At 53.9% G+C, this 12,557-nt stretch overlaps 2 protein-coding genes across 2 annotated transcripts; both read right to left on the bottom strand.

The window, feature by feature from the left end:
- Nucleotides 1-666: 666 nt before the first annotated feature.
- Nucleotides 667-1,170, bottom strand: G647_07765 (uncharacterized protein; the record flags this gene model as incomplete). The annotated part of the gene is made up of 1 exon (XM_008732077.1): nt 667-1,170. One exon carries the CDS (start codon nt 1,168-1,170, stop codon nt 667-669), a length of 504 nt encoding a protein of 167 aa, XP_008730299.1.
- A 3,807-nt stretch (nt 1,171-4,977) lies between these two features.
- Nucleotides 4,978-11,880, bottom strand: G647_07764 (protein pyrABCN; the record flags this gene model as incomplete). The annotated part of the gene is made up of 1 exon (XM_008732076.1): nt 4,978-11,880. The coding sequence occupies one exon, from the start codon at nt 11,878-11,880 to the stop codon at nt 4,978-4,980; it is 6,903 nt and encodes a 2,300-aa protein (XP_008730298.1).
- Between the last annotated feature and the right edge of the window lie 677 nt (nt 11,881-12,557).

Below are 12,557 nucleotides of genomic sequence, written 5' to 3'. Positions count from 1 at the left end.
TCAACAAGATGCAATACTAGGATTACAGTGGAATGGGTACTGTGTACACGAATAGAGAAAGCTCGATCCCGAGGGAGAGTAATGCCGTGTGATGGCGTATCCAATCCGTCTCCGTCCCCGTCCCCGTCCCCTTCTCCGTCCTTGTCGCGAGGTTCATCTCCATAGCAGTGTGTTGTACAGTACATTTCATCATCCTCAATTCAGGTCTCCCCTCTATACCACCGTGATTAGACCGTAAAGATTCCGGCGATGGCGAAGTCCAGCCTCTGCAAAATACCAGTGACGTTCCCACAATTGCGTTCCCCAGGCTGGCTATCAAAGCCACGACTACTGAGGGCGGCGGTGGAGGACCGTTGGGATCTCGTGTGAAGCGTGGCGTGGCGTTCAGCTCGGTGGCCTTTGCGTGGTCCTCTTGTGGCGAGCTTCTCTCGCTCTTCTTCTTCTTCCGTTCTTCTCTGACTCGTCTCGGCCGCCGCGTCGGTGGTGGACTCCGTAGCGTCAACCTCAACTGGAGTCCGCGACTGTGTTGTACAGCAGCGGCAGCGAGAGTTGATGCCAGTGTTCGTGATAAGTCGTAGCGTTGTCGCTTATGCATTTACTTGTGGGGTATCAAGTCGTCGTAAAAGTCCATGATCGTCAAATAGGAGCCAGAAGCAGCCCGGTCGTTCAATCTTCGCCGTCCACTTCGATGGCCGTCTCCCGCACAGTTACGGGACGGTTCTGCTTCCAGGCTTGGGACTTCATCTCGTGCTTCTTTGGTGGCTCCGGAGCTCGGCGTTTGGGGGCCGCCGGCGAGGACTTGGAATGCTGCTTCTCGACATGTTGCACTTGGTAGGTGATTTTGCCCGAAGCCTGAGTTTGCTCCTCGATGATGGTGTTGTCATCGACTTCGATGTCAAAGATGGCAACGGCGTCGTCGGCTTCATCTTCTGAAGAGGCCGAGTCGTCGAAGGGGTCGCTGTCCGTGTCCGAGTCGGAGTCAACGACCACGGTCTCGGATGGAGTGGCCAGGTCGCGAGACCAGCGGCGCACGTTGTCGACGATCGAGGCATGCAGAACAATGCGGTGCAAGTCTGGGGTTTGGCGTCTGCATTCCTTGTCGAGCTTGGTTTGAGAGAGATGATACACCTTGTAGGCGTGGATAGCGGGGTTGGAGGAAGTTGGCACCATGGCGGCAGGCATGCTTTGAGCGTTGGATTGGGGTGTCGATACTGATGTCAGGCTTTGTCGATATGGTGCTTGGCTTCTGTCGGTTGATTGTTGGGAGAGGGCTGGATGGCGAAGAGGGATGGGATGGGAGAATATATCTGTGATAGAGGAATGAGGTGGAATTGAATAACCGGAGTGTGGGCCTGCTATCCAGGATGAATGGAAGTTAGCGTGTTGCGAGTGTGTTGCGACAATGGGTTGCAGGGGTCAGAGTAATGACCCGAACCGGCCGACTAAGCGACCTGCTGCGCACGTCGTATTCGCAGTATCGTCCGTCTTCGCAAGCCAAAGTCGGAAGAGACGGATGGAGCGCGGCTTTGGCGGTGCAGGGTTGATGCTGAGAGCGCAGGCGACGGAATGGGCAGTCGTGAGGTAAGCCTGCAGGGCGTCGTAATGCGTCTCCGGAGGCTCGATTAGGCGGCCGACGATCCAGCTGGACGAATGTTCCGACCCGATGCCCAATAATTGGCAATTTTCGAGCAGGTGATCTCATGCCGCAGTGCAAGAAATGTACGAGGACGAGGACGAGCTACAGAAGAGCAGGCTTAGGCGTGGTCTTCCCCAGATTCGGGAGTTTAGGCGTGCCCGGAGACCTGCTCGCGCCGGAACAACTGAAACTGAGAACGGAGGCTGGGCACGTGCAAGATCCATGACGTAGCAGCCGCCTCTCCCTTCACCATCTCCGCGCTCTTGAATTTTGTTCCGCGGGCACTCAATCAGTACACAGTACGAGTACAACCACAACCACAACCACGACAACCCGGCTGTAACATGCGGCTACAACGCTCAGGAACCAAGCAGGATGCGTACTATTCCTTGCTGACGGGTAATTGTTCTGCGAAGGTACTCAGTCCGCCGGCACCACCCGTTTCGGTTAAACGCTTTCACCAAGCGATGAGTAAGGCATTGTCCACGCACTGTCTACGCATTCCGACCACTTTGCCGGGCTCGCACTGGGCGCCAACTACCAATCATGCTCTTACGTCCTACGATGACTTGAGCATGCAGAGTTCTGGACCTTAAGGCGGCCTCCAGATATCGAAACCGCAATTCCGCCCCCCTCGTCGTGCTCTTTCGCTCTCAGTAGGCATACGCTTGCGACCAGGATAAGGCAAGCCCGCTGATCAGTCGAGACATGCACATGATTCACTGTGCAGGGCTTCGCTCAGTACCCTCTATCAGCCGGCCAACTCTTGAACACCTCATCGATTACTTGTTTCATTCAAGCGCTGGACGCTACCACTGCCTTTGGTCATCCTCCAGTTACTCTCGTGACAGATACTCCATTGAGCATGCTTCCAGAAGACGCAGAAGAAATCGACGTGGGGAGCTTTGTCAACAACCTCTGCACGCATGGGGCAGCCCACCGTGACCACAGAAGGACGCTCTCGTCCACTCCTCGGTGATTAGGACTGCATGATTGCGATGACCTCAGAGAGGATGCAAGGCATCGGTGCCGGTCTACTCGTGCGAATTCAAGATCAGGAAACATACCAGAAATGGCAGTGCCGACCAATGCAGCAGAAGCCGGTGCGCTACCCAGGTGCACCCTCGTCTGCGGGCAAACGCCGGTTGAAGAACGGAATCCCATGTACTCTGTACTATGCTGCTAAGCAATTCCGAAATGGCATTGCGCGCTCGTCTCCTTGACACCTGTCCTTGCAACTTCAGGAAAGCTCGAACTCTGCCGCTTTAAGCGATATTTTCACAGGTTACAGTCACGATCGTGTTGGTCTCCACGGAGCCGCATGTAGGGTGCATCGCGCTGGTCGTGCAAACGTCGCAACCATTATATCGCGCAGTGGCTCCATCTTGGACGGCATGGGGATGCGGACACTATGATTCGACGGCAAACATGAGTTGAAGGTGCTTTTGGGATCGCAACGTCGGAGATGACTTCCCGCCGCGGGACTTTCCACCATGTCCAACACCGAAGGTGTTTCTTCCCCGCTCTTTTCGGAATCCTCTCCGAATCAGATGCAATGAATATGCCTCATTTTGATAGGGGACGTACTGTTGGTTCAACGCCAGGGCCATTAGGAAAAGGTCTCAAAAACTAGAAAATAGGCCTCGTGGCTAGCTGGCTGAAGAGCCTCGCCTTCATCGAGATGGTCACGCGCACATGAGCACGACGAAAACTCGGGTGGTGAAGAGGGCCTTCAGATCGCGGTAACCCCTTTACCCGGTTGCACAGAGTCTGAGAAAACTCCCACGCGGGATTTGGATTGATTGCATACAATCATTACCGCAACCACATGCCGTAACAATCGGACATTACTACACGCAAGTTTCGGCAGAAAAAGAAGACCAAAACAGGATGGATGTCTACTATATGCGGTTAGCCATGAAGCGACGGCAGTAGGTTTGATGCCTTGGATCTCACGGGAACATGACACTATCGAGAGCCCACTGGCGAGGTGTTTCTAGTGCCCTGCAGCTGCAGTGACAAAGACCCTCGAGATCACGATCTGAGCTTGTGGCCTTTATCAGAAACGGCAGGCTTACTCTGTTTGGTATATTAGTTGCCAGGGCCAACCCGATTACACGGTCTTTGACTCAGCCAACCCTCCCCGCCTTCCTTCTTGCGGCAGCGACAGCACATCAGTCAGCACGGAACTGCCACCGAAACATTTAGCTAATCCGGCTGCTTGGAGCGGCACATTTGCATCAAGCACTCAGAATATCACTGGACCGCGGGTGCCACGCAATGGTGTGCTCCGTCCCCGCGATACTTGGGCTATTAGCGCTACCCTTGCTTGCTCGACTACCCCATGCTTCAAGGCACGCAGAAGGACCCAGACCGTTGAGAGGACAGCGATCCTGCTGAGCTGATGCTTCCCGCATGTGCACGATGAATCAAATGCACTCGCTTCACTGGCTTTGTCTGACTGGACAGGACTGGAGTGGATTCACTTGCTCGCGAAGGAAAAGCTTTTCTATGATCCTACAGCAAAGCTTCAGCACTCCAGATTGCTACCTCTACGGGGAATGTGCCAGGTCGTGGAGAAGGCTAGTATCAGCCTATATACCCGATACAGAGGTTACGGTGGCTGGATCACGCAGAGTGCGACTGCGAGTCCGTGCTCCAGGCAGGCGCAGTGGAAAGGCACCCGAGTCAGAGTACAGAGTCGCTCTCCTCCTGGTACTGTAGACAGCCCTCGTCGGCCCCTTGACCGAAACATGAGACGCCTGAGGGCGGAATGCTCTCTTCGAGGCCGGGGCACTTTCTTTCAGCATTCGGCACGCGTAGACACCAAGATCACACAGCAGACACCTCATTCAAACCGGACGCAAAATAGTGGTAATTAATTGCCTTTCAAACGTCGACGACCTGTGTACAGAGTAGGCCCCCTTGTAGATACTAGCCGCGAGGCACGCGCTCTACGAGTGATCCTGTCTTTGCCTGCCATTCTATATCTACAATCTAATTTGTCTATGCTTTGCTTTTGCTTTTGCCTTTACTCTTGCTTTTGCTTTTGCCTTTACTCTTGCTTTTGCTCGTGCTTCCACGTTTGTTCAAATCTGGCAGTACAATCTGGTTTGTTTTGTGATTCTGGCCTCCCCAAGTCCCAACTCCCTGCCATTGTCAATTTCCATGGACGATTTTCACGTGCTGCTATTTTCCTTTCGATTTGTGGCGACAGTCTGGGTATGTGTGAGTGAGAGAGAGAGGAAAAGGAAACTAGACCGTCCATACCCACGTCGACGAACGCAAAGCAGTGGTGCCGGTCCAGCTCAACCCCAACCCACATCTATCTAATTACCTCGTCAATGTGCGAGCACGAGCGCCAACAGCGCCATCCTCGTGTACAGCCCATAGCGCATCTGTCTGAAGTAGGCGGCGCGCTGGTCGAAGTCCACTTCCTCGCTGATCTCGCGGTTCCGGGGCAGCGGGTGCATGACGATCATGCTGCTCTTGGCGTACTTCAGCACGGCGTTGTCCACGATCATCGAGTCCTTCAGCCGCTCGTATTCTTCCAGGGAGGGGAATCGTTCCTTCTGGACGCGCGTGCAGTACAAGACATCGCTCTTTGCGACGATGTCGGGCGTGAGCGTGTCTGCCTCGATGGCCAACTGACCGGACGAGACGATCTGATCGCGCACCTCGTCCGGCAGCGCCAGTGCACGAGGTGAGACGAGGTTGATGCGCACTTCGTAGTACTGCAGCAGCTTGACGAGCGAGTGGACCGTGCGGCCGTACTTGAGATCACCCGTGAAGGTGACGGTCAGGCCTGTGACGGTGCCCAATTCTTCGCGGATGGTGAAGAGATCCAGGAACGCTTGTGTGGGGTGCTCGCGGCTGCCGTTGCCGCCGTTGATGATGGGGACTGGGGAGAATTTGGCAGCCGTGGCGGCCGAGTCGTTGTCCGGATGGCGAAGGACCACTGCGTCGCCGTAGCAGCCCAGCGTGCGGATGCTGTCTGGTAGGGATTCGCCCTTCTGCGTGCTCGAGTGGTCGGTGTTGATGGCGATAGTGCGGCCGCCGAGGCGCTGCATGGCGGCGTCGAAGGACGCGGATGTCCGTGTGCTGGGTTCGTAGAACATGGTACATAGCACGCGTGACTGCAGGATGGGGAGGATGCCCTGGCGCTGGACGCCCAGGCGCATCTCTTGCGCCACCGTGAAGAGGATGTGCAGATCTTGGCGGGTGTATTGGTTGACAGAGAGGACGTGGCGGTTCTTGAACGGTGATGAGGCGAGGAGGGACAGTAGCGAGGGGGATATGGTAGATTGGGGCTGTGGTTGATACAAGGGCGCCACAGCGGGGAGAATGGGACTGGTTGCCGTCGCCGGTGCCGGTTGGAGCTCCTCCATGGGCCGGGCCCGGACGATGGGCCTGCTTCTTGCGCTTACTGACACGCGTCTATTGTCCAGGACCGAAGTCCGTCTGTCCAATGGACTTTCGACCTGCGGTTGAATTACCGGTGAGGTCGAGCCAGCCACGGCTGCGAGAGGATGAATCAGGTGTGACGACATGTCAGAGCCTCGAGGACCGTCGAGAAGGACCTCGCCATCCAGACAGGCAGTATGCCCTTGGAACATGACTCTTGAGACCGACCCTCTCAATGTTCTTCCTACGAAGGGCGACCACACATCTCCGACCTGGAGCACATACGGTCGATCGATATCGATTTCGACAGAGGTGGAACTCTGATCGTGCAGTTCAAAGATGGCCTTCGGATTGTCGTGGAGACGTTTGGTGACGTCCTCCATGGTCATCTTTCCTTCCGAGACCGCTGTGAGTAGCAGTGGAAGAGCATCGGTAATGCCGACGGTGGGCACCGCGTTGTCGCCTGCAATCTGGTATGGGAGGCTGCCGATGGAGAAAACGTCAATTATGGGCAGATGGTCCCACAGCGCTTTTTGATCGGCAAGCGTAGGCAGCGCGGGACAGTCCGGATAATCTGCTTGTGACAGGAAGAGGCTGTAGATTGATACATCACAGGTGACTTTCAAACCCTTCTCCTTGGACAGCGCGATGAGGCTGATGTCGTCTTTCGAGGTGACGTTCACAACGTGAACCTTCCGGTCATGGAGGCTGGCCAGTAAAAGAATCGACGCTAGGTCCGTGGTCTTTGCATCGGTCACAATCGGCTTGTACGAGGGCCATGTGCTAAAATGTGCAGTGACAGTCGCGACCTTATTGATGTTGCCAGACGAGAGATGATTGAATGGGATAAACAGTGATCCGACCTCCCCCTTGACGGGAATGATCTGCTCCGAGTTGCTATCCGTCGCGGCGACGGAGAAGTTAAAGTCACAATAGGCTCCACCATGGGCTGCATTGTACTGAGCAATTTTGAGAGATCTGGCATCGGTAACTGCGCCCTCAATGCCGACAGGCATGACTCGGATCATGCTGAAGCCCGCTGCTATAGATGCTTTCGTGACAAGAGAGAAGTCGGGAGATCCTTTCTCCGTAATGCCAGGGACGAATGCAGCGACATTGATGAGCCCTGGAAGCACAACAGTCCGGTGGCTTGTCTGGAAGTCGATATTGCGGATGTTCAAGTCATAGTGCCTGGCCAGAGCCTCGATCAGGATCTTCGCAACCTTGACGTTGGTGATCAGAGGGGTTTGGTAGTCGACTGCCATTCTCCGGGTCCGATATCCTTTGCTCATGTAATTGGCAGGTCTCCTGAATCTATTGTTGGAGGGCAGGTTGATGTAGAGATCAATCATGTTGCTGGCCAGATGTTGGCTCAGCGAGTATTCAGACTTCTGGTCTTTTTCCTCGCTACCGAGAACTTCCAGGTACTTGACCTTGATCCCGTGCTCCTCAAGGAAATCAGCGGTGCCCGACGTCGCGAACAACTTATAGCCCATTTGGTGCAGCTTGCGGACTGATGGAAGCATTTCCATCTTGTCTTTAAATGATCCAATGGAGAGGAGGATGTTCTTCTCGGGCAGCTTGAAGCCGGTCGAGATGGTTGCCTTGATGTACGCTTCATAACGGTCTCGCCCGAATGAGGCAACTTCTCCAGTTGACGCCATCTCGACACCCAAGACCGGATCGGCTCCGGAGAGGCGAGAGAAGGAGAATTGTGGCGCCTTGACACCCACGTAATCTGGCGGGAGATTCACGGGTGGGTATGGAGTAACAGACTTGCCCATGATGACATCGGTGGCCATTTCGATAAGATCAACGCCCATGACCTTCGAGACAAAGGGGAAGGATCTCGAAGCGCGCACGTTGCATTCGATGACCTTGATCTCGTTGTCCTTCGCAATAAATTGGATGTTGAAGGGACCTGTGACATTAAGCGCATTCCCGATCTTTCGTGTTGCTTCTTCAATCCTGGCAATGGTCTCAGGCTCGAGATCTTGCGGGGGACATATGAGCGTTGCATCTCCCGAATGGACACCGGCGTTCTCAACATGCTCGGAAATAAAATGTCCTGTCATAACGCCATCCTTGGCGACCGCGTCCATCTCGATCTCTTTGGCATTCTCAATGTACTTTGTAATCACAACTGGGTGGTCCCTCGACACAGCCACTGCTTGGTTGAGGTAACTTTCGAGGTCGTCTTTTGAATATACCGTGTTCATCGCTGCGCCCGAAAGTACATAGGATGGTCGGACGAGAACGGGATATTTCACCTTCTCACAGAAGTCCAGGGCATCGTCAATGCTGGTAAGTTCTTTCCAGGCTGGCTGGTCCACGTTGATCCGGTCGAGCATACGGGAGAACTTGTACCTGTTCTCCGCCGAGTCGATCATCTCTGGCGATGTGCCCAGAATCCTCACGTTCAGTCTATGCAGGGGCAACGCAATGTTGTTTGGTGTCTGCCCACCCATGGAAATAATCACACCACTAGATGACTCGAGTTGATAGATATCCAGGACTACCTCGAGGTTGATGTTCTCGAAGTAGAGCCTGTCTGCCTCATCATAATCAGTACTTACGGTCTCCGGATTAAAATTTACCATGACTGTCTTGTAGCCCTGCTGTCGAAGAGTACGGATGGCTCTCACCGAACACCAATCGAATTCGACGGAAGAGCCGATCCTGTAGACACCTGACCCCAGCACCATCACGCCATGGTCATTGAATGTGACATCGTGTTCTGTGCCATTGTAGGTGAGATAAAGGTAATTCGTATAAGCGGGGAACTCTGCCGCCACAGTGTCAATCTGCTTGACGATGGGGTGGATACCAGCCTCAGCTCTCAGGCGTCGCACGGCCAGCTCATTTGAGTTCCAATAGCGTGCCAGCTGTCTGTCCGAGAATCCAAGTCGCTTTGCCTGCCGAAATAGAGGTAGAGGTACGGTGGTCGTAGTGAAGGTGGACATGTGCTTTGCAAAGTCGCTGAGACCCTTAAGTCGCGAGAGAAACCACTTGTCAATCTTGGTCATCTCCCAAATTTTGTCTACGGAATAGCCTGCGTGCATGGCGTTCGCGATTGCAAACATGCGCTGGTCCGAGGGCGTTTGCAATTCGTCGTCGACAGACATCAGAGGATTGGACACATCGGAGAAACCCAGGTTGTGGAAGTCAACCGAACGTATAGCCTTTTGGATGGCCTCCTCGAATGTCCTACCGATCGCCATGACCTCGCCAACGCTCTTCATCGAAGAACCCAGCTGTGTAGACACGCGGGTAAACTTCTTCAAATCCCAGCGTGGAATTTTGACGACGACATAGTCAAGTGACGGCTCGAAGCAAGCGACTGTTTTCTTCGTTACCGAGTTGTTGATCTCATTCAATGGGATTCCCAAGCCCAGCTTGGCTGCGATAAATGCCAGAGGATAGCCCGTAGCCTTTGATGCAAGGGCTGAAGATCGCGATAGTCTGGCATTGACTTCGATGATGCAATACTCCTTGGAGAACGGGTTGAGTGCGTACTGAATGTTGCATTCTCCCACAACGCCAAGATGACGGATGACATTGACTGCTGTTGTACGCAACATATTATAGTCTTCATCTGACAGCGTCTGAGACGGTGCAACAACAATCGAGTCGCCAGTATGGATGCCCAAGGGGTCGAAATTCTCCATGTTGCACACAGTGATACAGTTGTCGCGGGCGTCTCGGACCACCTCGTACTCAATTTCCTTCCAGCCCTTCATACTTCGCTCAATAAGGACTTGCGGACTTGCTGCGAAAGCTTTTGTGCAAAGCTCGCGTAGTTGATCAACGTTGTCGGCGAAACCGCTGCCGAGGCCTCCTAGGGCGTAGGCTGCTCTCACGATAACGGGAAAGCCGATGTCCTGTACAACACGCATTGCTTCTTCTAAGCTCGAGGCGGAGGCTGACTTGGCACATTTCTCTCCAATGGACTCCATACTTCGAGCAAAGAGTTCACGGTCCTCTGTGACGATGATGGTATCAATCGGAGTTCCAAGAACTTTGACTCCTAGAGCTTCGAACTCATCCTTAAGTTGGATCCCCACTTGCAGAGCTGTCTGGCCACCAAACGTGCAGTAGACACCATCTGGTCGTTCGTGTTTGATGACCTTGCGAACGAAATCTGCATTCACCGGTAGAAAATAGACTTTGTCTGCTAAGCCCTTCGAAGTCTGTATGGTGGCAATATTGGGGTTGATCAATACAGTGTAGATACCCTCTTGCTTCAAGGCTTTGATAGCCTGACTTCCCGAGTAGTCGAATTCTCCAGCTTGGCCTATGCTGAGACCGCCACTTCCGAGAACAAGGACTTTCTTGACGTTGACCCGAGGGTGGGCTTGCTCATTTTCTTCGACAGTACCACCCGGGAAACTGACGGGTTCCAACAGGGCTTCCACCGAGTCAATGCACTTCATGATGGCATCAATGAAGACGTCAAACAAGAACTCGGTGTCCCGGGGGCCCGGGGTCGATTCGGGGTGAAATTGCACGCTGAAATATGGTCGAGACACATGTCGGATACCTTCGTTGCTGCCATCATTGGCATTGACGAACAGCTCCTCCCACCCGTCTGGGAGTGTCATGGAGTCAACAGCGAATCCATGGTTTTGTGAGGTGATGTAACATCTCCCTGACAACAGGTTCGTGCATGGGATGTTGTGGCCACGGTTACCGAACTTCATCTTCAACGTGTTGGCACCGGCTGCGCGAGCAAGGAGCTGATGTCCCAGACATATCCCAAAGATGGGTGTCCGTCCCTCCTTCATGGCTTCCGCAATGTTTTTGACTGTAGGTGTCATCATTGCAGGATCTCCAGGCCCATTGGAGATGAAAAGTCCGTCGTAGTCTTTCCCAGCCAGCGCTGGAAAGTCATAATCCCAAGGAACTACAAGAACCTCAACTCCCCGTGCTAACAGACAGCGAAGCTGGTTGTATTTGAGACCCACATCCACAACCACCACTCGAACAGGTCTCCCAGACGGATGAAGCAGAGCTCGAGATCTCGGAGGGGAGTAGACTTTGGGTTCCTTCACAGAGACCTCTGCCACTAGATTTCTCTTGTTCTGGTCATGCCACTCGACTTCTTCGACTTGCTCTCGCCAGTTCTGTGGGCCCATCACCACGTCTCCGTTTGTGAGGGGATTCGACTTGACGCCGTTGGTGAGCTTCGACTTCGGAGATGGTCTGGCTTGTAGAATTCGGCCTAGCATGCTGCCTTCTTCACGGATGATCTTCGTCAAAGCCCGGGTATCGACTCCGCATATTGCGGGGACTCCTTGTTCTTTCAACCAGGTGCCAAGGGAAGAAGTTGCTAGATGATGGGAGTAACTCTCGCCAGCGTATGAGGCGACGACCAGGCCGCCGATGTGGATCTCGTCGGACTCGAAGTGCTTGGGGAGATCACCGAGCAACTCATCTAGAGTGTCTCTAGATGGCACACCATAGTTGCCAACCAATGGAAAAGTGATGACCAAGAGTTGACCGCGGTACGATGGATCTGTGATGGACTCTGGATAGCCGACCATGCCAGTCTGGAAGACGAGTTCTCCAGAGACGCTCTTGTCGGCCCCGAAGCTCAGCCCTTCGAAAACCTGGCCATCTTTCAGTTCGAGGTACACCTTGGATTGCTCATCCTTGAAGCTTTGACTCGCAGCCATCAGATTGAGAGCGTCCATAGCATCGCCATCTACTTGGTAGTTCGGGGAGAGTGGCCTCTCGGTGTTGCTGAGCCCGACGGACGCGGCCACAGTTGGGCTCTGAGGCAAATTGCTGTCACTCGACATCGGCCGGCCATCGACAGCTATTGGGACCGTCCGATTCATGGTGGAAGGCGTGGGTGGACCGCTGTCGATACAGCAGCCAGGTGTTCAGGGGAGCATTTGATGACGAGGGTTATGTGCTTGCCAGTAGGTGCGGCCCTTGAGAGACAGAACGACAACAACTACATGATAGACAGTTTCAATAATGAGTTCACGCTGAGAAAGAAAATGTTCCTCAGACTTTTGATGCCAAGAGAGAATCCAGCCAATCATAAAGTGGCCGCAGCCATGCGCTAATGCCACCGCCCGTTAGCTCGCTTTTTTTGTTTTCTCTGGCGCCGAGATCAGGAGTCGGTGACGACACCGGATCTTGCAGTGCACAAAAGCTACTTGGTAAGGGACGGCTAGGTGACGGCTAAGTGACATCCACCACGTTCTAACGGCTGTGTCTCGCTCACCCCTTCCTTAGAGAAATGTGAATTTAGGAGACGACTCCTCTATCCGTACGTAACCAGGGGAGGTCTCGATATTGGTATTGTTCGATATGTTCTCCCCACCACGCAGTTCCGTGAACAACTAGCTTCCATCGTTGAAAGTCGCTACTCCACGCCGTGCCCCCAACACTCCGCTGCATCCTCAGCTGCAAGCAACCGAGAAATTCTGCACGCTTACTGCGACCTTGCCCACCTTTGCAGCTGCGATGGGGGTTCCCCCAATCAGATTATGCATCGATCCCTCAG

This window comes from Cladophialophora carrionii (assembly GCF_000365165.1).
Source record: "Cladophialophora carrionii CBS 160.54 unplaced genomic scaffold supercont1.6, whole genome shotgun sequence".
NCBI lineage: Eukaryota > Fungi > Ascomycota > Eurotiomycetes > Chaetothyriales > Herpotrichiellaceae > Cladophialophora > Cladophialophora carrionii.
This window is presented reverse-complemented; position numbering and strand designations above follow the sequence as displayed.